General features: G+C 48.5%; 3 protein-coding genes and 1 long non-coding RNA gene across 14 annotated transcripts in view; 1 reads left to right on the top strand and 3 right to left on the bottom strand.

Moving 5' to 3' along the window:
• IL16 (interleukin 16) overlaps window positions 1–9,622 on the top strand; it is a 39,298-nt gene extending 29,676 nt beyond the window's left edge. For 3 of the 7 annotated variants that reach the window (XM_064158149.1, XM_064158155.1, XM_064158152.1), the window contains 8 exons: window positions 112–587; window positions 2,990–3,131; window positions 4,239–5,358; window positions 5,867–6,050; window positions 6,953–7,054; window positions 7,718–7,970; window positions 8,777–8,896; window positions 9,154–9,622. In XM_064158149.1, coding sequence (XP_064014219.1) covers window positions 112–587; window positions 2,990–3,131; window positions 4,239–5,358; window positions 5,867–6,050; window positions 6,953–7,054; window positions 7,718–7,970; window positions 8,777–8,896; window positions 9,154–9,398 — 2,642 coding nt within the window. In that variant the 3' untranslated portion in view covers window positions 9,399–9,622. The remainder of the gene's footprint in view (window positions 1–111; window positions 588–2,989; window positions 3,132–4,238; window positions 5,359–5,866; window positions 6,051–6,952; window positions 7,055–7,717; window positions 7,971–8,776; window positions 8,897–9,153) is intronic. The other 4 variants (XM_064158156.1, XM_064158150.1, XM_064158154.1 and 1 more) reach the window with 3 other exon arrangements.
• LOC135183216 (uncharacterized) lies at window positions 581–5,022 on the bottom strand. The gene is made up of 3 exons (XR_010305457.1): window positions 4,891–5,022; window positions 3,944–4,037; window positions 581–659 (listed from the first exon to the last, which is right to left on the bottom strand). It is a non-coding gene; the product is annotated as an uncharacterized LOC135183216 (long non-coding RNA).
• Window positions 9,623–11,942: 2,320 nt separating the features above from the next.
• On the bottom strand, window positions 11,943–16,546 carry STARD5 (StAR related lipid transfer domain containing 5). Its single transcript, XM_064158157.1, has 6 exons — window positions 16,339–16,546; window positions 16,196–16,245; window positions 15,938–16,070; window positions 14,876–14,993; window positions 13,869–13,962; window positions 11,943–13,357 (listed from the first exon to the last, which is right to left on the bottom strand). Exons 1-6 carry the CDS (start codon window positions 16,426–16,428, stop codon window positions 13,210–13,212), a joined length of 633 nt encoding a protein of 210 aa, XP_064014227.1. The 5' UTR covers window positions 16,429–16,546; the 3' UTR covers window positions 11,943–13,209.
• A 505-nt stretch (window positions 16,547–17,051) lies between these two features.
• The window catches only part of TMC3 (transmembrane channel like 3), a 31,819-nt gene continuing 27,100 nt past the window's right edge, over window positions 17,052–21,770 (bottom strand). For all 5 annotated transcript variants that reach the window (XM_064158160.1, XM_064158159.1, XM_064158158.1 and 2 more), the window contains 5 exons: window positions 21,133–21,258; window positions 19,738–19,816; window positions 19,505–19,547; window positions 18,814–19,105; window positions 17,052–18,128 (listed from right to left, as the gene is read on the bottom strand). In XM_064158160.1, the coding sequence (XP_064014230.1) occupies window positions 17,291–18,128; window positions 18,814–19,105; window positions 19,505–19,547; window positions 19,738–19,816; window positions 21,133–21,258 (1,378 nt within the window). In that variant the 3' untranslated portion in view covers window positions 17,052–17,290. The remainder of the gene's footprint in view (window positions 18,129–18,813; window positions 19,106–19,504; window positions 19,548–19,737; window positions 19,817–21,132; window positions 21,259–21,770) is intronic.

A 21,770-nucleotide genomic window follows, 5' to 3' on the forward strand; every position in this document is an offset into this window, starting at 1 on the left:
CCTTGGCATCACCCAGTGATGGGATTTAGCTGCAGATTTAATCAGCTGACTCTTAGAAGCAGCCTTGTTGCATCTCTCTGAACAGACCTTTTGCACATGTTCCTGACACAGGGGTTAAAAAGCTAGAGACAAGCTGGCATGGCAGAGATCCGTGTGAGAAACACCTGGAGAGGAAGGGTGCCCACGGCCCCCGAAGGATACAGAGGCTAATGACCCGCTCCAGCAGTGACAGCAGCTACAACCCTAGGTCCTCACCCGGGGATGGTGCTGTGCACCAGCTAAGTGACTTGCAAGCACGGGTCCATAGCATCGATGTGCCAGTTACCAGACAGCCTGGCCTGCTGCATTCCCTGTCTGATAAGCACCCAGAGAGAAACTCCCCTCCTGCTTGTAGGGACGGGGGGCAACCCTTGCAAAGCACTAAGAAATCATCAGAGATCCTCGTCAGAAAACCTAAATCATTCAAGCCCAAACCTCCACCAAGGAAATACTTCAAGCAGGACTGTACAGGTAGTGACCAAAGTGACCCAGACAGAAAAGCAAAGCTCCTATCAGATGTGGCTGTCTCACCTTCTGCAAGGCTACAGGTAAGCCAACAGCTTCAGATCTCTTCTCGTTTCTGTGTTGGTGAGGCAGGGAAAGAGCGAGGCAAAGGGTCTCTGCGTGTGATGGCAGGAAGAAGAAGAAAGTGCATATAGATGTGTCAGGATTGGGGGAGGGCGGTGAAGCTTTTTTCTTTTAGCTCAGTCAAGCCAGTTTAATTCAAAATATGATGCTCAAACTAAGGTCAGAAGGCAGAGAAGTTTTTGTGCATATCAAAATATGAATTAAGATCCCAGTGAGAACAAATCTGAGCCACTCCCTGTTGCTCTTGTGAAGGTGTACAGCTGGTGGTATCAAGCACTCTCTGGTTCTGGTGTAACTGGAGCAGGGATGGGGTCTGGACTGGAGGAGTTTGCACAGCCTCTGATGTCAGCTTGGTACAGCTGATCTTGACCCCAATACCGACAAAGCCAAATCACCTCTGCAGCAGAGAAGCTGTGATGTGATTTCTGTGTTTCAGGAGTGGATTTTCATTGAGAGCAACTGTGTGAAGCAGGTGGTCCTGGGTTTGTTTAAACAAACCCAGGATCAACCCCTTTAAATTAAGAAGCACAACTCAACCAATGTGTCTGTGATTAACTCCAGTATTTCAAAACTGAGTGCTCATTTGTACATTGCTACACTTCAGTTCCCTTTCCTGTCTGAGACAGGACAGAGTGTTTGACACTTGCAGCCCATGAGGCACTAGGAGCTCTGCATGTTGAAAAGGAGATGTGGTTTGGTTAAAAACGAAACCTCTTTCCCCTGCGTTTAGCAATACACCAGCAGAACCCAACCAAGCTCTATGCAAGGCAGAAACACCAACTCTGCCAAATCAGCTCCCAGGCTGCAGAGCTCAAAATTAAACCATACAGCCCAGGCTGGAGGCCATGCAGAATGCTAACGTCCAAGAGTTTCCAGTCAGCAGCCCATGCAAGGTCACTGTTTTACCATCCCCTACAACAGAAGCAGTGCAAGCACAATCCTCAACAGCTCCTAGAAAATAACCTTGCAGAAGTAAAGTTCAGAGACCTCAGCACGTGTGGAACTTACCACTGCATGCAACTTACTACTCTTCAGTGTTATGATAAGGAGGAAAAACAAATTTTAAGATCAATAAAATCCATGAAAAGCCAAGAGCTGTTCATGAAGATGACTCCCCCTAGTCAGACTGTCTGTCTGAGGGCAATAGCTCCTTTTAAGTCCCCAGAAGAGAGGGTTTCTTGTCAGTGTAGCTGACCAAGAGCTTGCCTCACCAAGAGAGGATTTTATTACTGCTTCTTAATTTATTTTTTTTAACCTTCATTCCTTAAACATTCTGTGTTAGTCTGAGGCCTGCACACTACAGTCTGACAGGGGTTCTGCAGACTGCAAGGTCCTTTTCATCAGCCACGATTCTTAACTGACATTTTCAACTGTGCTTTAAGCTGCATCAGTACAAGGCTGGGCACAGCTGCCACCAGAAATAGCCAAGACCCATCAGCATATTCAGAGTGCTTCCAGCCTGACCCCTTAACTTGCTGAAGGTCTGATGTCCATGTCTAACAGCAATAGAACTCAAGTGCAGCTCTCAAGTCAGGCCCTGATAAGCAGAGGATGGAGGAAGGTTTTCCTAGAGTAAGTCAGTCACATAACAAACACAACACCATGACAGCTAAGCTAAGATACGGTTCAGTCCCTGGGGGTTTTTGGGACACTCTCATTTGTTTCTAGGCCTTCACTCTCTGTTCTGTTTGGGTTTAGCTCCTATCAGTAATCTTGACTCTTAACTCTAGAGCAGAGAACACTTCCACTGGTATGGCAGAGCCATAGCAACTTGGTACCACTGGTTACAGAGGAATCAGTGTGAGTGATGCTGGGAGGGACACTGGCTGCAGCCCCGGGGTGATCAGGTTTCTCTTAGCCCAGGTTTCAAGCCAAACACAAGAAGGGAGAGCTCTGAAACTGCAGTAGTGATGTCGCTTGTCTAGCTTGTGCTTAAGGGCAGAGGAGAGACTTTGATAGGAGGTCAGTGGAAATCTGCCTGAGTGGTTTGCAAGTCACTGAGGGGTTGGTTTGACAGCCCCCTGATAGCTCTGATGGCAGCCTTTCCATTTGCTATGAAGTTTATTGCCACGACTTGGAAACGTTAATGGCATTTTCTCACAGTCTCTTTACAAGTGTAGCCATTAAGTATCATCCCAGACTCCTGAAGTACAGAACAAGTGAAACAATCCCAGCACGGCTGCCATGCAGAACAGGTGCTGTGAGGGCTCCATCCCAAGCAGAAGGGGGAGCTGGATTTCTGTTCAGTCTTTCTTTTCAGATTAAAAATAAGTGAAAAATAGAGCGTGGTTTTTTTCTGATTCCCTCCTGGGGTGGTTTGAATAATTTCACTCTGACACGTTTCTGTTTCCTGTTTGCTCAGCAGGAAGCTGGAGAGCCAGTGCCTGAGGGACACCAAACCAGTGTAACCCACAGTGTCTTTACCACTTCTCCTGCAGCATCTGACTCCGATCACACAGCTGCTGTTCTGCTGAGCAGAGACCAAGACGGAAAAGCAGACTTGGGTATGTTTAATACCATCAACTTTTGTACAGCTAAACTGAGCATTTTGATTGGATTCCAGGCTGGGCATCAACTTGACCTCACCTTTTTCTTTAAATACAGAGTTCAACAAATATCTAAGTTTTGGGGTGAAAAGATGAAACTTCAAATTGTTGATTAATCTTTGAACAGGAGGAAAACTACATCAAGTGAAGCATAGTAGGTGTTTATTGTAAAAACCTGCTGAGGGATGGGTTACTCCTGCTGCATTCCTCCAGATGAAACTGCTTGTTAGCATTCCTACAGGACACCTTTGTGCTTAGCTTCCAGGCTCAAGTGTTGCAAGTACAAATCACTGAGGACTATTCGGTATTTTGTTGTCTTGGTCAGAATTAAGGAAATTAAGTGTTAAGTGAGGTAGGTGATTTACAATGGAAACCATCATGGAATTGTAACTTCTGGCTCAGGTCATTGTTAAAAATGGCTTTTTTACACTGCAGTAGGTAACAGCAAGAGTGCAACTGCACAGGTTTGGTGCTATTCAGCTCTGCCACATCTAACATGAAAATGCTGAATCAGTCTGTGGTGTAAAGGTATTTGTACATGAGGATTAAACTTTCACTTACTAGGAAAAGACAACTGGAAACGCCTATACAAATTCAGTGAAGTATAAATATTCTTGGGAGGGTCTTTTCAGAGGGAGATAACTTACAAATGTAGGAAAGAAAAATGATGCAAACAATAAATTACTGCAATATCATCTACTCCCCTGACATTTGAGCCTTGTATTTTAACTGTTACAGCCAATATCATGCATCCCAGAACATCAGCTTACCTTTAGAAGGTGCAGGCTTTTATGAGAAGGGATCCTGTATATAAGCACAGAAGAGCCTGGGGCTTCACTTAGATTCAGTTTCAGGAATTGGAACCTGCAGATCAAGAGTTTTGTTACTCTTCTTTTGGTGAATTTGTGGATTTCTAAAAAGGTTACTTTTCAGAAACTTGAAAAAAACCCAACCCAAACCCCTTGGAAGCTTGAATGAAATTCAAACTAGTGAATTAATGACAGTGCACAGGTAAGGGACAGAGAAGCAGAAGGGCTGATGACAATCAATGCTTCTCTCATGCAGGGGATCCACTGTCACCAATACGAAGGCCTGTACTCAAAAGACAAGCACGTGTGGATTACAGCCTTGAGACAACAACAGAAGACCCTTGGGTTAAAATTTCTGACTGCATAAAAAGCTTATTTAACCCTACCATGAGTGAAGACAACGTCCACTTAGATTTGCAACCTGGCATTGACAAAGGGACCCAAAATCGAAGCAGCTCAGAGACAGTTCTGAAGAAATCAGAATCAGAAGCAGTCAGCTCAAAAGTGCTAAAATCAGAGGAAAGCGACAGTGTGAAGAGAGGCCCTCCTGTGGCACCTAAGCCAGCCTGGTTTCGCCAGAGCCTGAAAGGACTGAGGAAAACAAATTCGGGTGTAAAGACACAGGCAGATCAAAATTGCCCTAGCTCCGAGAGCACTGCCAGCAAAGAGCTGCAGCCCGGCACGTCCCGTGTCTCTGCAAGCGGGGCGTCCATAAAACAAAGAATAAACTCATTCGAGTCCTTGAGTGCTCCACAGTCACCTGAAAAACCGCAGCGAAGGTTTGGCCTGAAGCCGTCAGCCCCGCCAGAGCCCTCTGCCGCTGCGGCACAGGCAGAAGCGGCTGCAGCCCAGCCGCACCAAGCCCTGCTCCAGCACCATGGCGCCAGCCAGCAGCCACCTCTGCTCACCTGCACTATGAGCCTCGACAGGCCTTCCCCTTCCAGAGAGGTCCTGGTGGCTAGCGCGGGGAGAAGCAACGCCGGCAGCAGCGGGGATTCGCTGTGCCTCCCAAGCACCGCGGCCCTGGCAGCCTCCCCTCCGGCAGCCTCCCCTCCGGCAGCCTCCCCTCCGGCAGCCTCCCCTCCGGCAGCGGCGGCGAAAGCTCCCAGCCTGCGGTCGCGAAGCTTCCCACTCGCGGGCTCCTCGGCCTGCCAGATGATGAAGCCACACGATGAGAGGTGTAGCAAAATCTATTCCATCAGCAGCCAGGTGTCATCCGCCTTAATGAAATCTTTGCTTTGCCTTCCTCAGTCTCCAGCCAGTTCTGGAAACGGCACCTGGGAAGCTCTGGACACACTGTCTCAGTCCTCCGCAGAGGAGGAGGGGACTTCTCTGTCACCTGAGCGTCACCACCTGGATACTGGGTTTTCACTGAAGTAAGAGATCATGTTAAAAAATCACATTTACAGACCAGCACTGCGAGCAGCTGTGCTGGTCTGCTGGGAGACTGACACGCCAAGGCGCGGAGCACCTCAGCACACTCTCAGCAGCACACAACAGCAGGTCCAGACGGTTTTAGAACACAGAGGCTGAATGACTCGGGAGATTGTTACACTTGATTCTAGTTTGCATTACGTGAGCAAATGTGCACTTCAAACTTCTACTTAAGGAAGAACATTTCTAGCATCTCCATGATCCGGGAGATTTAAGTATGGTTTTGCCTGATGCCAAGGGATTCCCCCAGTTCTTTTGTGCTGGATCCTATTTCTGTTATGCTAATGTGATTCATTTACATTTCATTTATGATACTGTAGGAGCCACCACCCTAGTTAGATGCTAATAAGATCAAAACATGCCTGCTCCAGCTTTGTCTGTGCTGTGCTTTTGTGGCTGTGTTCTTTCATAATTCAGCATTTCTTTTTTGTTCTTGTCACCGTGGGGCAGCCTCTCAGAGCTGCGGCAATACACTGTGAGCCTGGCAGGCAGTGAGAAGGAGGAAGAGCAAGAGGAAAGCAGCTCACCTCAGGCATCCGCCGCACCAGGGCAGTCTGTTATCTCTCTGCTTTCCGACGAGGAGTTATCAGAGCTGATAGAGGAAGTCAAATCTCTGGACGAAGCAACCTTAAAGGTAAATCTGCTTTTGGAGCATGATTTTCAGAAGGCCATGCAGTGACTGTGCCTGGTCAGCCCTTGCAGCTTCACTGTGTAACAGCAGTACATACCACCAGTAATGTCCAGCTCTTCTGATCCAAATTCTTGGAGGGGCTTTCAAAGGTGACTAAGCAAGAGGAACACTCATTTAACTATGGAGTTAGTGAGTGGGTAAGGTCAATGTATGCAGCAGTTTGAGAAGCAGGATTTCTGAAAGCCAAGTTTTATACCAACATTTGTTCTCACTAACATCCTGTGCTAATGTTTTCGGTCTGACTGCCAGTAAAAGCCAGGCTGCATTGCTACCCTCGGTGGGACATCAGCCTCTCTTGTATTCAGGTGCCCATGAAACTCTCAAGACAGTCCGAGCAACGGGACAGAGGTTCAGCTGTGAGAGCAAAGAGACACAGTATCAAAGGATGCAGTCTTGACTGCTCACAGAGAGCACGGGATTGTGAAACCGGTCAAGAGACCTTTGTTCCCTTAGCAAACCAGCCTGAGCACCTATAGATACACTGCAGAAACTCACAACCGGGACAGCTTCTGCTTTCCACTTAAGTCAAAGCTCCTCTAACACAATTCAGCAGCTCTTCTGCTCCTACAGTTGATGGTATCTATGCTGTTTAGTATAATTCAGTTTATGGTCCAGTCCCAACTGGTAACTGCTGTACCAAATCAGAGCAACTGTAGACACAGGACATCTATTTATGAGACAACTGATTGATTGGGTAGGTGTGATCACAGCCAACCGCCAAAAATGCCTCAGCGTTGTGCCTGTGCCGCAGAGTCTCGTTACAGAACACATAGCAGACAAAACCAAAACATGTTGATTTTCCAACCATTTCCACATGTCTTGAGTCTCTTTTTTCCTCTGCCTAGGAATTTGATGATATTCGTGTCACAGTTTTGCATAAAGAAGAAGATACTGGGCTTGGCTTCAGCCTGGCTGGGGGTGTTGACCTAGAAAACAAAATGATAACAGTAAGTAGAATCCTGCTTAAAACAAGCTCCAGAAAACAACTACTCTCTCCAGAAACACGTAACTTACTGGGTTTCTGATGCAGGTGTTGGCTTTTTGGCATAAGCAAAGCAGGCAACTGTAAAGATAAAGTCAGAATAATCATGGATTTAGTGAGCATAAACAGGGTCCTTCTGCACAGACCAGCCCTCTGCAGGAGGTGGGCAGTGGCCTCCTGGTTCCTTGGGCACCATAGACTGTTCTGAAAGCCAAGGCAGGCACTAATCAATGCCTCATGTGCTTGTAGAAAACCATGCAGGGTGATCAGGAGGAATGAGGTGAGTGTGCAGCTGTATAGGGTCTGGAAGCTGAGGACCAGCTTCATGCCTTCTCCATCCCACTAGCAGAGCAGCGAGATGGTGAGGAGGTAGCATAGGCAAGGTACATGGGCCCATGGCAACCAGGCTTTGGCCATGTAATGCCGAGGCTAAACAGAAGGCTCAGCTGCTTGAGGAGGGCTGTGACCAGGAGAACTTCTCTGTAGCCCTTAGGTCTGCAATATGCTAGCAGCAGCTTGCTGCTGGTGAGGGGAGGAAACCCACACAGTGAACAGCATTAACTGACCCATACAGTGATCTGTCATCTTCTTCCTCTCTCCTCGGTGTGTTAACTGGGCTCTTCACTAGGTCCACAAAGTGTTTCCCACTGGACTAGCATCTCAGGAAGGAACTATCCAGAAAGGAGATGAAGTGCTGTCCATTAATGGAAGGTCTCTGAAGGGTGCGACTCACAGCACTGCTGCAGCGCTCCTGCGGCAGGCACGGCAGCCCAGGCAAGCTGTTGTTGTCACCAGGAAAGCTAAAGGGGGAGAGAAACAGCTCAGTGCTTCCGTCAGCTCTAGCAGCTCTTCAGTAGCAAGCGATGCTTCACAGGAGCCTGGTGAGTGCGTGCTGTGGCACTGCCCTTGCAGCTCCCTCGTGTTAAGTGTTGTCTCAGCAGTCTGTGTGGTCATAAAACCAGCTTGGCACTGGCCACACGAATCTGAGAACCACAGCTGAATACAGCATGGGTAGCAAAAGAGTCCTGACTCAGGCAGGTGAAGGAGCTTTGTTGGAGAGGGAAAAAACAAATCCATTTCTAAAAGAACCCCTCAAATACACTGCTAATGAAGGTGTAAGCAAAACCTGGTGAGCAGGGACTCCTTCTTCTGACACCATCAGATTCTAGCTTACAGCACATTGTGTGTTTGAACAATGTGCTGCTGTTTGATGTAGCAGGTGACTACAGCTGAACCAAAGAAAGGTCAGACTTTTGCAGAACCTTTCATATTCTTGGGATATTTTTGTGATTATTCCCCACCCTTAAAACAAGATCTGGAGATCTGCAGCTTTATTTAGAGAGTGCAGATAAAACCTAACAGCTCAGTAGCTGATACCAATGCCATAACTAACATCAAGCCAGTTACATTTAACCTATTGGTCCTTAAACAGGTTTTTCTACTTTAGTAAATGTCACCAGGTCCCATCTTTCCATTCTTACTCTGCCATGATTTCAAACATAACTTTCTCTTTCCAGATTCCCAGAGGGCCTTAAGATGACAAAAAGAGAAATTGAAGTCATCATTCTGTCTGTAGTTTGACAGTTTATGGCACCCTTGCAAACAAAACAGAAGTTCATCTTTGCAAAGCTCAGACACCTCTTTTAAGACTGCCTGATGCTCATCTGCTACCTTCCTGTGTTTCCAGCAGATACAACCTGCACTGTCACTCTGGAAAAAACAGCTGCTGGCTTAGGATTCAGTCTGGAAGGAGGCAAGGGCTCTGTTCACGGAGACAAACCCCTCACCATCAACAGGATATTTAAAGGTAAATACACTTAGGTGTGTGCATGGCCGGTTCTTAGCTGGTGCAAGCTCTTGCAGTTCATAACTGACTGCTGATTTATACCCAGGAAAGTGCTTCTGGGTTTCTGGGAGATGCAGCATTATCCTGCATAGTGCTGGTCATTTGCTGCCTGCTAGGCCCAGGTGGTTTGTACCAAACCTGCTGGTGATCCTTAATGAGCGAAAGCTACATTAGAGTGTCCTCTACATAAAAAAAATTGAGGATTTTTTTTTCTCCAGGGACTGCACTGGAACAAGGCAGCTCTGTTCAGCCTGGTGATGAGCTGTTACAAGTGCACACCACGGCCATGCAAGGGCTCACTCGTTTCGAAGCATGGAATATCATCAAGGCATTACCTGATGGGCCCATCACAGCTGTCATCAGAAGGAAGAATCCAAGCTCTGTTACCACCAAGTCATCTGAGACTCTGGAAGAGAGGGAATCAGCTGCTACCGGTACTACAGACAAACAAAGGATTTTATAGCCTGCAGCTGTTTGGCTAGCACAGCACAGCAAGGTGCTCAGAAAACAGCCCAGGAGGGCTCACGGGAGCTGACTGTCAGCTCCAGTGCAGGCTGGCTGGGATAAGATACACGTGCACAAAATGCGCAGGAGTCTTATTTCAGCAGTCAGAAAAGGATGTTACCAAGTGCGCAGTTATAAACCAGTGGCTCACTGCTTGTAATAAAACAGCTGACCGCTCTGCTACTCTCCCGTTTTCATTGGTTTAAACACCAGGAGCACACCTTGTGCAAGGCTTTGTTTTCCTCTACAACTCTTGCTCGCTGCCTTACCTCCCCAGGAGGAAGAAATGCGTCTACAGGTGCACAGCTGAACGCCGCTTTAGGGTAGAGAAAAGAGGCTGTGACTTGGTGCGTCAGAATGGCGCTGTGCCCTGGAGAGCTGCAGCTCCAACCAGAGGTCACACAGGACAGACAGACCTGCCCAAGTAGCTTTGTACTAGCAATTATCAGCCATCTTAACTCCAGCAAGGAGACTTGGTGTGAGGGGAAAGGGTGTCCAATGGCACTGCAGGTGTGAGGCAGAAAGCTGAGGAATGCAGTGGAGCTTTTCCTGACCTTCCTCTGCCAGAGCTCTCAATGGGCTGCACCAAGAGCAACAAGGCCATTTAAAAACCACTCTTGCCTTCCAACCACAAACTCTTTAAAATACCTTAGCACTACTTTTGTAAAGTAACAGTAACAGTACATGGGATCTCCAAGTTCTGAATCCGAGTGTTTGATCTGGAAACACTGAATGATTTGGAGACAACTCTACACCTCAAGCACTGTTGTGGGCATTTTGGCAGCGCCCTCAAAGTGCTGAATGGGATTCTAGCAGCAGCACCAAGGGTATCTAAGGCGGGAGCGTCTCCTGCATCCAGCTGGGCTTCTTTACCTGCTGCACTAAAGGGAGAGCTGCATCAGGATGGAAGCAGTGACACACCGGTTGAAAGCCAGATGGCTGTACTGCTTATTGTCCTTGGCTGTTCACCTTCCCAGAGCCAGGAAGTTGCTGCAGGCTTCTTCAATGAATTTCACCAAGCCGTAGCTTGCAGGAGCCTAGCAGCTGCTCTCCATGCCCTCAGCACAGTGCGGCAGGGAAGCAGTACAGACAGCAGCAGATAGCAAATGGATTACAGGCGTGCAATTTGCTGTGGCCTTTCCTCAGGTCAACTCTCTGTTAGACTCTGAAAAAACATCCTTGCTCTGTCCCCACACTTCCAAATCTCTTCCCAGATGAGCTGTTATTTCCAAAGCAAATCAAACTATTCACAAAACAATGTTTCTATGAATTTGGGTAGCAACCAAAATAGGAGAAAGATGTGAGGGGGAAACTTTTTGTACATTTTTAAATTGATACTTACATGAAAGTCACTGAGCTTTTGGTAGCACTCCTTGTGTTCAGTTTACTCTGCATTACTGGCCTAGGTTTGGCAAAGTCAGATTAAGAGCCAGTTGCATTCAGAAGTCTAAGATTTTGCAACCACTTGCCCACACCAGCAATACAGGAAAACCATGAATTACTTTTGTGGAGAAAAGCAGACCTGAACTCTTCAGCACTGTTAAAGCTACTTCCTGCAAAGACAGATCACAGTTGGTCAGCTGCATAACTTCAACAACAGACACTGGCCTGGCTGAGCCATGGCACAGAATGCCTTACCTCAATGCTCTCTGCAGGTGTCCCCACCTTAAAGAGCTACTGAATTTCAACTGACACAGACCTACCAAGACAGACTGGATGTCTTTTTTTTTTCCAGAGGTACTGTTCCCACTTTACTTCCAAAGTTTTCCAGTTTCTGCATGGCTCAGCATTTCCTGGCACTTGCCAAGATCAAAAGAACTCAAAACATGCAGTGGGCAAGCAGTGTGTCTGGGGACTCCTTGAAGGTGATCTTTGCCAAGACATTTCTTTCTCCAGTTTGGCAGGGCAGAAGGCTGAACGTCACAGGCTCTTAACTCCTTGTGGATAGAAGGTGGTGTTGAGCACCCAGAAAGTGCTCAATCCTTGAGCTATTCCAAGGGAGAGTCTTGCCTAGATCCTTATTGGTTGGAGCAACTAAACACCAAATATGTAAGAGTTGGCGAAGAGCCTCACTGTCTGCAGGTTTATCAGCAGGAACAAAGAGTGCTCAACTTTTTGCTAATTAATTTAATCACAATGCTGCAAAGACTTGTCAAGATGTTGCACTTCATGCCCAACAACTTCAGTACATTGAGATAACTACAGATGAGCCTCTGCAATAGCAGGGGCCAAATTTCTCCCCAGTGCATTTGTTGCTCTTCAGCACAAACACAGCAACTGGAAATGAGGAACCAACCCCAGGCAGTGGACGTGGAAGGGTGACTATGCTCATAAAGCCACCCTTATCCTGTTAGCAGGGCACGTAAATGGGAGTGAAGGCTTTGCCCTCTTGTTGCCTAGAATTCAGAGATGCTGGAGGCCTAAGTGGCTCTTCTGTTTCCTTGATGGCAAAGCAGGTGCACCAGGAGTCTTCAGAAAGGATGATCCAGGGAAGCCAGCAAGATGTGTCACAAAAATATTTATTTCATCACGCCCACACAAGCGTTTACATCTTTGTACACAACAGACTAGATGAAACCCTGTGTTTCCTTGATGAAACCTATTTCATAGGGAAAGGTTTACAATGGAAAACTTTGTGTGCAAGTCCACGCCTTAAATATAAACCAAAGAGAGAGACAGAAAGCAGAGCATCTTAACTGTGTTAATCAAGTTACAGCACTAAAATCACAGCCTGCATTTAAATTCATGACTCAGTGATTGTTTTTCCCTGTTCCAGTTAGATGTGTTCCACAGCAATGCCTGGCATTCCTGCAGCACCCAGCACACATCGCTGCACACACCATCGGGAGCCGACTTCCCAGGACAGTGCTGCAAGGCAACCCAACCTTACAAAACCCAGCACTGTCCTTGCGGCCTGTCAAGGAGAAGCTCCACAAAGACTATCTACCCGTTAAAACCTCTCACCAGAGGAGACAAAGAATAGTCAAGTCCAGTTAAAAGTGGTCATTTCTAGCTCAAGTTCAGAAGTGGCAAGAAGTGCTTAATCCTCTTCATTTGCCACCTCCCTGCCAGTGCAGCTTGTTTCAGGACATTGTGGAAATCACTGGGTTTGGTGCAGCAGAGATGAAGGAAGAGGACTTGCCCAGCCACAGCCTTGGCCACACATCTGCACTGCTGAGATCTGCTTTGTTCAAAAAGCACTTCAGGCAGTCACCATCAGGGCTGACATCTGCTGCAACCAATGTGTGGGAAGCTCTGCACAGCCCAGTTTGTTCTGCCTTCTTTTTGCTGCCTTGGACCCACCAGAGCATCTTTGCAGCTCTACAAGTGCTGGCAGCTGCCTCTTGCTGTGGGGAGCAAACTTTGCTCCCCAGGAGCCTACAAGTGGCTTCAGGAACAAAGCAGAGCTGACCTACACTTGGGTAACTCTGTAATGCTAAGTGGATTTTAGTAAGCCCTCTCCTGACAGGCACTAAGAAGGGCAGCCAAGATCAGGTCCAGTAGTACACCTTCTTCCCACAGTCAGCCTCCAGCACTGAATCCAGGACTCAAAGGATGCAAGTGAAGGATTTCACCTTAGGAAAGAATGCATTGCTTTGCATAGGCACAGCTAGAAAACGCTGGCTGAAATTTGCTTTACCCAGTCCATTGTTCCACCTTTCCTCAGTATTGCTGCTGGTCGAAAAGTCTTGTAGGCCAACTTCCTATTCCTGTCCCCAAGCCTCCAGGCTTTCCCCTACCCTCAGCTGGTGATATCAGCAATACTCTTGTCAAGCTTTTAATGCCTTAACAGCTTTGTTCAAGTTACTGTAAAATGTAGCTATGTTTGCTGGGAAAAAGGAGTCCACCACTGACTGGGGAAGGAGGCCACCAAGGTCAGTCTGAAAGAAACTGAGGAGCTGGGTCCTCTCCGGCTCCCTGCAAAAACAGCACAAGTGAGGTTACAGACAGTGCTTTCAAAGCATGAAGAACTTTACAAGGACTCTGCCCTGTAGTGTTTGACAGCAGGTATTTCCAAGAACTTTAAACACCATCAGACATTAGTTCCAAATGCCAATTCATGTGGCTGCCCCACAAATCATATTACAGCTAAAGCAGGCCCTAAGTAGCCACAATTCTGTTCATGAGTTATGGCAATATCATTAACAACTGGGCACTCATGCACCAAAAGCTCAGATCATACTTGTGTGTTCTACAGGATCTCTGCTTCACAGGTCAGAGAGAGTCCTACCAGGATGAATGTTCCTGTAACACTGAAGTCTTCCCTCTGGGACGTGAGGAAAGACTAATTCATTGCACACAAGGAAAGAAAACACAAGGAGCACCCAGTCAAAGGCAGACAGAAACCTGCCACTGCCGAGAGCTTACAGATCACATGCGGCCATGAGCACACCACTCCATAGCTAGGAAGGGCAGATGGATCACTTACCCTGGGGAAGGCACACAGAAACAGCCACAGGGGTAGTTAAAGCCTCGCACCAAGTTTGGCTGAGGAGGACACAGAGGGTGCTCCACGTTGGTGGCTGTAACAAAAAACACTCAAGGAAAGTACCAGAGAAGATGGGCAAGAGCCCTTGGTGCTCAAAGCACTGCCTGAGAAGCAAACAGCACGACCTTTCCAGCTTGAGGCTGTGCCACAGCAGCAGTCAGAACAGGCCATTAAAAGGAACTACTGTGGCCGTGGAATGGGAAAGTCAGAGGTGTTGACTTTAGAAGCAATTGTTTCTTCAAGCAAGGCACAGAGGGGGTTTCAAAGCCGTGCTGTGTGAGGGCATTGCCTTCCTCGAGGAGCCATTCGAGTCACTTCCAATGAACCCACAGCAGGGGGACATGTCACCTGACTGCTGAGACACTACACTCTAGCAAGGACAAACATCCCTGGCAAAGCATTGCTGAACAGGATGGGAAAATGGGGCAGCTGAAGAGTGGGGCAATAAAACCCCTGCCTAGTAACAGGTCAGCAACTGGGGGAGAGTGCAAAAACAAAGAAACATCTTCCCACATGGCAGCAGCCCCTGAAAGTTTAGCACTGCTGGGTTTCGTAAGCACAACTGTTTTTGCATACAGCAGTGGTACATTTATAAAGTGGCATCTCCAAAACCTAGAGGCAGCGCAGAAAATAAACAAAACAGGGTTTTGCTTAAATGGGACTTGTCCAAAGAACTTAGAGCAGCTCCTAGAAAAGAACTTCATAAAGAATTAAGTACTTTTTTGATCTCGATAGCAAGGAAAGCAAGCACAAGCCCACAGCATGATCATCTCAGTGCTGTGATGACTCCAGGAACAGCAATACAGAGAGGTTTACTCACACTTTATCCTTCTGATCAGAACAACTAACGGGCAGCATGCTGCTTGGGGTTTATTTCATATTTGTGTCCGGTAGCTGCTGCTATCTGCTAACATAACATGAACACGTTGAGAATGCAAACATCTTACCAGCAGAAAGCATCGTCCCATCTTCATACTGCTTCATTAGCACCACATCCACAAACTCTCTGGGTGAAATGATCCTCATGAAAGCTGAAGGGGTTGTGGTTCTGCACACAGAGACAGTCTAGAAGTTGAAGCAGAGTTCCATCAGTTGTGCTTTCAGAAGTACGGCAGAAAACTCCCAGTACTTTCCGGCACTTCCAGTTACACCTCCCAAACTGAATCAAGGAGCTCTGCTGGACTCTTAGTGGAACACAATGCAAATCAGGACAGTTCAGCACAGTCAGAAAGCACTGTGGTGTGCTTGTGGGAGTTAAAATGCTCCTTTCCAGGGAACTTCTTTGTACCATATCACATGGGACACAACTTGGCAACCACACTCATTATACTGCAGACACCTTAACTACACCATCCCCTTCTGTGGAGGCTCTATGGTGACAGGTTTCTGACACACCAGTAGGTGCTGGCAAGTCTGACAGTCTGCAAATATCAAGTGTTGAGTTGCAGTATCCCTGAAGCCGAGATTTATACTTAAGTGCCTGTTAAGTTCCTCCACAAAACAATCTTCCCAGGACTTCCATGAACATTCCTGGAACTGGTGACATTTGCACCCTGGCTGCCTCTGAGCACCTACATCCTCTTCAGATTTAAGGATCCAAACCCAACGCACTTTTGAGGTTCTGACGTGCTTCGAGATTAAAACAGAAAGGAATTATAGCGCACAAGCACGGTAGCAGCAGCTGCTCACGTACAACCCTTCCCATCTGTGTTGCTCCGGCAGCAGCATCTCTGCTGTAACGCTGCCTCAGGACAGTGCTGGGCGCCCAGGTCAGCAGGACACGTGCAGGGAGCCAGGCACTGCCACGGTGAAAGGCAGGGCCCGAATTACTGGCTGATGACACGAACACTTCTCCGCTCTGCCACGTCTGTGCAGCCTCCAAACCTCCTCTTCCCCCATGAGCAGCTTGTTAAAGGCACAGACTCTCCGTGAGGCGCCGCAGAAGGGCCCGTGCCGACCCCAGCGCTGCCGAACCAGGGCTCAGGCCGAGCGGGGCTTTAGGGACTTACATCGCTGACGGATTCGATCACCTCGAAGGCCTTCACGTTTTGGTCCCACTTGGTCCTGGTCCCGCCGGCCACCGGCTTTATGCATTCCCAGACATCCTGGGGGCTGGCAGGCAGGGTCCCCTCTCCCCTGTATCTGTAGCGGAACGAAACGAAACCCATCCCCGCTGCTGTCCCGCACCTGGCCTCAAGCGCCCCGCGGCAGCACCGCGGGCGCGTTCCCGGCACGGCAGCGCACGGCTGGGCGCGGGGCGTACTCACAAGTTGCCAGCGAACTCCGCGGAGGGTCTCCAGGAAACCGCAACCTCGCTCTGCGGGGCGGGGAAGCTTTCAGCCGCCGCTCTAGGCCGGCCACCCGCCCCTCCCCGGCGGCTCCTGTCGCGGCCCCCGCAGCCCCCGCTTACCGTGTGGCGACAGACTCGCCAGCCGCCGGGGTCCCGCCGGTACAGCTCCATCTTCTCGGCGGCCTCCTCGGCGAGCCTCGCGTAGTCCATGGCACGGCAGGGCAGAGCAGTACGGGCCGCGACCCGCCCCGGCCGCCGCCTATGAGCTGGGCCGCGCCGCGGGGGGCTGTGGCTCCGCCTCCTCACCTGAGGGGCCGCCCCCGCTGGGGCGGGGCCTGCGCTCGCCGCGCCGGGCAGGCCGTGCGGGCAGCCCGCGGGTGCGCGGCCGAGCGCTGGCAGGCGGCGGCGGTGCCGCACGCCCTGGGCAGCAGCCTGAAGGGAAAGGACCCCCAGACGACAGGCAGCTCTGGCGAAAGAGCAACCTCTGGCATGTAAAGAAGGGGTAAAATCGCACTGGTAGAATTAAGAGCAATGAAACAAGGTTTTAAAGGCCACGGACAGTGTCTTCCACTGGGGATGAGAAGTCACCAGCAAACGCACACAAGATGCAGGACTGCATTGCTACCATCACAGCACTACTTTCACCATGCAGCACATTCACTCTGCTCTTTGCTTAACATAGTGCTGGTTCGTTTGAGCTTCACCACGTTGAGACTAGGCATGGCATCTGTCACAAATGACCTGTGAACAGCCGATCACCTCCTGGGTTCATTCCTGGGAGCATGCTCGGCTGTCACTGTGTCAAAGAGACAAAGAGAGCCTCCTCCCACACGTTTACAGCGCTTTAATTAAAGCTCTTTACTTTGCAGGTGAGGTTTAGTTTCCAATAGCAGAACAGCAAGTAATTGAAATAATTTTCTCTTCTGACTTTCACAATATAGCAGCTGTGACACTAAAGCAAGGCAGGGTTAACAGACAGACGCAAGCTGTGCATCTTCCACCTGGAGTGGCTGCAGGTGCTGCTGCTGCTGCAGGCAGCGAGAGGTACAAGCTAGCTGGCAGCACAGCAAGGTCAGACATTTGAGCACACAAGCTCATTAGGCCCAGACATAGTGAGATTGAGACTGGGTTTTGGTTTCTTTTTGGCAAATTTTGTCCCAGATCTGGGATACTTGTCCTTGCTATGAATGACCTGGATGTACTGGTCATTGCTGCTGTTCTGTGGATCGCTGCTGGATTCAATGGAAACAGAATCAGATTCCGTTAGAGACTGCTCCAGCTTCTGCTTTGATTTTGGTTTCACAGGCGGCTCAGGGTAGTTCAGGTGCACTTTCTTGTAGGCGTACGGAGGCCTGTCCAGATCTAGCTCGAAGCCATCGTTCCAGGACTTGTAATGCACCCTGGCTAGGTCCTTGCTCAGAAGAACGTGGCTATCACCATGCTCCCCAATGTAAAATCGTGGTGCTGGGCGAAGGTCAGACAGTGAGCGAGGGCGGAGAGATCTGCTCATGAATTCTCTCCCGAGTTCCTCTTCATCCTCCTCATCTTCGCTGGGGTGTGGGGAGTACACCTGGCGTGGCGTTCGAACCACATACCTCCTGACACTCTGTGGGTACAGCTCAATGATGTCTCCTGAGTTGTCCCTCCTGAGGTGCCTCTGGAGGCGCGAGGCGGAGCGCAGCGGCTTTCGGCGGGGCTCCTTCTCATTCACCAGGAAATACCTGGCACAGGGGCTGCGTCCCACCAAAAGAGGTGTGCCTGCCCCAAAGGCCTCCGCGCTCACCTGCCGAAGGCCTCTCCTGAAGAGAGGCTCAGAGTGAACATCCTCAGTGTGCTTCTTGGAAGGCACTGGTGTGTAGGGCTTTGCTCTGCAGAGCTCACTCGCACTGCTGTGCACAGCGCTTGAGTACCTTCGGGAAGCAAAACCAATGGAAGGAAATACTGAGACAGACACTTACCTGCGATGGTGATTAAAATGTATTGCTCTGGAGCTCAACGCTGGGCTGCAACGTTGAGATTATGAAACAAACCAGCATTGTTACAAAGTGTTTAGGACCAGTTTGAGAAACAAACCCGAGAAATCAGGAGATGTATTTGTCCTTCCCTGGGACAAGGCAGCAGAGAGATGACCTCTCAAGTTTCGCTGCTATTCTGTTTTCTAATTATTCTGACAACTGGTCACTTAGAAAAGACTCAACAGGTAGCTCAAAGCATCAGTCTGATTCAAAACTGGTTGTCCTACAGCTAGACCTGCACAGGCATTCTGTACAGAATTCCCTCACTCTTAGCTCTTGCTCATGGAAACGGTCCCTGCACACACTGCTTCAAAGTTGTGCCTGAGGGGAAGCTCAGTATTTACCTTCTTGCCGGAGGTGTGTGCAGGCTCCCTCAGCTGCACCAGCTCAAGAGTGTTGCAATCCCAGCTCAGTTAAGACAAAGTTAAAGAGCTGGTGTCTCCAGCAATCTGAGTAGCTCCCATGAATGGATCTACCTTTCAAAGGCTCCTCAGCTGTTTCAGTGCTCCAGACAATCTGCATGCACAGCTGGCTTGTGAACACACCCAGGCAAAGAAGCCTCCTCAAACCCCACACTTGCCTGCTCGTGACGTGATCGTTTTGTGCCTTCTGTACACTCCCTGCCGAGGCAGCTGGCGTTACAGCGCTTGTGGGAGCTACATCAGCAGGTCTTGCAGTATCAGCTGAGGGCACAGCCTGGGGCACAGCCTGGGAAATGGTTTGGATTCTAATGCCTTTGCTCACAGGAGATTCAAAGTTCAAGACACTGCCGTTTTTTCGGGGCGTTGAGGACCAAGCAGAGGACTCCTGGCTGATGAGATCATTTTCTTGCTCTGGTCTCTTGTCATTCCCATCCAGATTTTGGATTCTGGCTAGAAAACGGAAATTACTACAACAGATCTTTGAATAGAAGCTGCTGTGTAATTGCAGTGGCTAAAATTCACCCCTCAGACAGGGAATCCAGTGCTAACAAACCCCCATGGTATTCAGAGAGGAGAAACTGGTGTCACCCTGGGAGCCATGGCACCAAAGGGGTGGTACAGGGCAGATACAGCACTCAGAATACTGGATGTTGCTTGTAGGGTTCCAAAGCAGGTGACAAGCCAGGGGCTGTCTTCAGGAGCCCCTTTTTAGTTCACAATGCTCACCACTCCCAATATGAAGGTGGCCCAATTCAGCAAGCTGGCATCAGCAACTGGGCTGAGAAATGAAAGTGGGCTTGCATCCAAACACTTTATTAATAGTGGCGTTTCTAGAGCTCACCATCTTACCTACTGCCATCTGCACCACCTTCTTCTTATCTTCAGTTCGCTCCTAAAACACACCCAAGAATGGGGAGCAGTAAATTAATATGGCTTAGAGAGTAAACCCCCTGCTCTGTGAGGATGACAAACGCAGGACTGCTTTTACATTGTGGAACACTGCAAGTTACTTTGGAGGTTTAATTAGTGCTTCACCGAGGAGCCACTAAATTGCATGTAAAGGTGCTCTGTGCCGTACTTACTGTTTGGATCTTCATCCTCAGTTGATTGTTGGTGAATTTTAATGATCTTGCAATACTTTGTAGGTAATAAATTAGCATACTAGAAGTGAAAGAGAGGATGAGGAGTCACTGACAGTTTTCTCTTTGGGGGTTTATAGGTCAAAGTGATGCACAGGTTCAGTCGCTGCTCTGTAGCATTCCCTTCACGCTGTGGATCACAGCCTTCTCCCAGGCAAACATGCATGAAAGAAAGCAGTGCCACTGGAAACAGATTTACCAGCAGCTCTAACTGTGCCAAGTTTTTGCAGCTCTGTTCAATGTGCACCTGGGTGCATTTCCAGCTTGTTTTTGTTTAAATCCTGGACATGCTCAGGATGGAAATTTTGGTAAACACTACCTTTTTCTCCCAGTCCAAGGTTACAGAACATAGACATTCAGGGAAGCACAGCTGAGATTGCACATTGGTACCAATGTAACTTTGTGGACTGACTGAAATAACAGCTTGTTTACACTGGCACAGCCAAGATCAGATCTGGCTTGACATACTCTGTTACATTGGCTTTCAGGTGAAGTCCTAGAGCTAGGCTTCATACCACAAACATTTATCCACGTGCTTAGCCAGCAGTGTCCAGCAGCCAACAGACCTACTTAAATTTGTAAAGATCTGGGACCAAGCAGGAAGCGTTGCCTCAGTGGTTTTGAGTTGTCTGAAAGTCACTGGTGGGACAAACTGCATTTTCTGTAGCTTACAGGGAAAAGATGACACAAAGGTACACACACAAGGAATGACACTGCACCAAGCAAGTGAATTTCAAACAGCTCAAAGTAAATATTAATTTCCAGCTATGAACAATTATTTAGATACTAGAGCAAGACAGGACTTGCTCTGGAAAGCCTGCAGCAAGTTCTATTGCATTAACACTCTGGAGCAGACCTTCCTAATTGATTTATCTTGTCTGAGACCAGGGTGACTGAATGGCTTCTTTCACTGACAGACAGAGCCCTGTTCCCTATCATAAACTGATCTAATGACCATGAGGAAATAGAAAAAAATAATTTCTGAGAAGCCCTTGAGAGGGAAGAAGGCTCTTAAAACTTCCTGGAGCCAGCAGCACTGCAAACCCTGACACAAGACAGTGACCTTGCTGTAGCACAGTATCCCAGAACAAGAAATGCCTTTCCCAGATGCAGCGACAGCCTGTCAAACGAACTCTCATTCCTGTCTGACTACATGGCATGTTCAGTGAGGTGGGCACTTTTCAGACACTGACAAATATTATTAAATTAAATGACTTAAAGAACTTAAAATTACTTCACAAAGCTACAACAATGCAATGTTTGTTCCCCAGTGTCAACACGGGACTCTGCCAAGATAAAGCAGCAGGTTCACCTGCCTGGGAGAGCACAAGTACTTACAACAGAAGCAGCAGTGCAGGGAGGACAACCACAGGGCTGCTGATGTAGGTGATCACTGTGTTGAACCACGTGGGGAAATCATTCTGAATCGTTTCAGAAACAATATCATAAATTTTTTCTTGTCCACTGCAAGAGAGGAAAAAAAAAGGTCAAATCAAGTAGTTAGAAGTCCCAGACATGTCAGCTCGGCAAGCAGTGCTGCTCTGAATAAACAAGTAGTTCAAAGGCACTCAGGAGCAGTACAGCTCTGGCCAGCCTGGTCTAGGGTAGGGTGTCCCTGCCCATGGCAGGGGGATCAGAACTAGATGATATCTGTGGTCCCTTCCAACTCTGACTGATTCTGTGATTCTATGATTCAGTGAAAGGGGGAGGCAGAACAAAATGTAAAAGCAGCTTGTTTGTTATTTGCATGCAAACAGCATTTCCAAAGCATGAAAGCCTTGGCCAGGCTTGGAGGATGCTGGAGCTGAGACACAAAGTTGTGGTGTGTGCTGGGTGGCTCAGCAGTGCATTGTGCTGTGTAAACACAAAGCCTATCACGGATAGAATGTGAAGTGTTGAGCCTCCCTCAGAAAATTGCCAAGTTCATCTAATTAAACCTTAACTGGAACACATTTGCAGCAGCAGAACATTGTTGG

The sequence above is a fragment of the Pogoniulus pusillus genome, chromosome 17 (assembly GCF_015220805.1).
Source record: "Pogoniulus pusillus isolate bPogPus1 chromosome 17, bPogPus1.pri, whole genome shotgun sequence".
NCBI lineage: Eukaryota > Metazoa > Chordata > Aves > Piciformes > Lybiidae > Pogoniulus > Pogoniulus pusillus.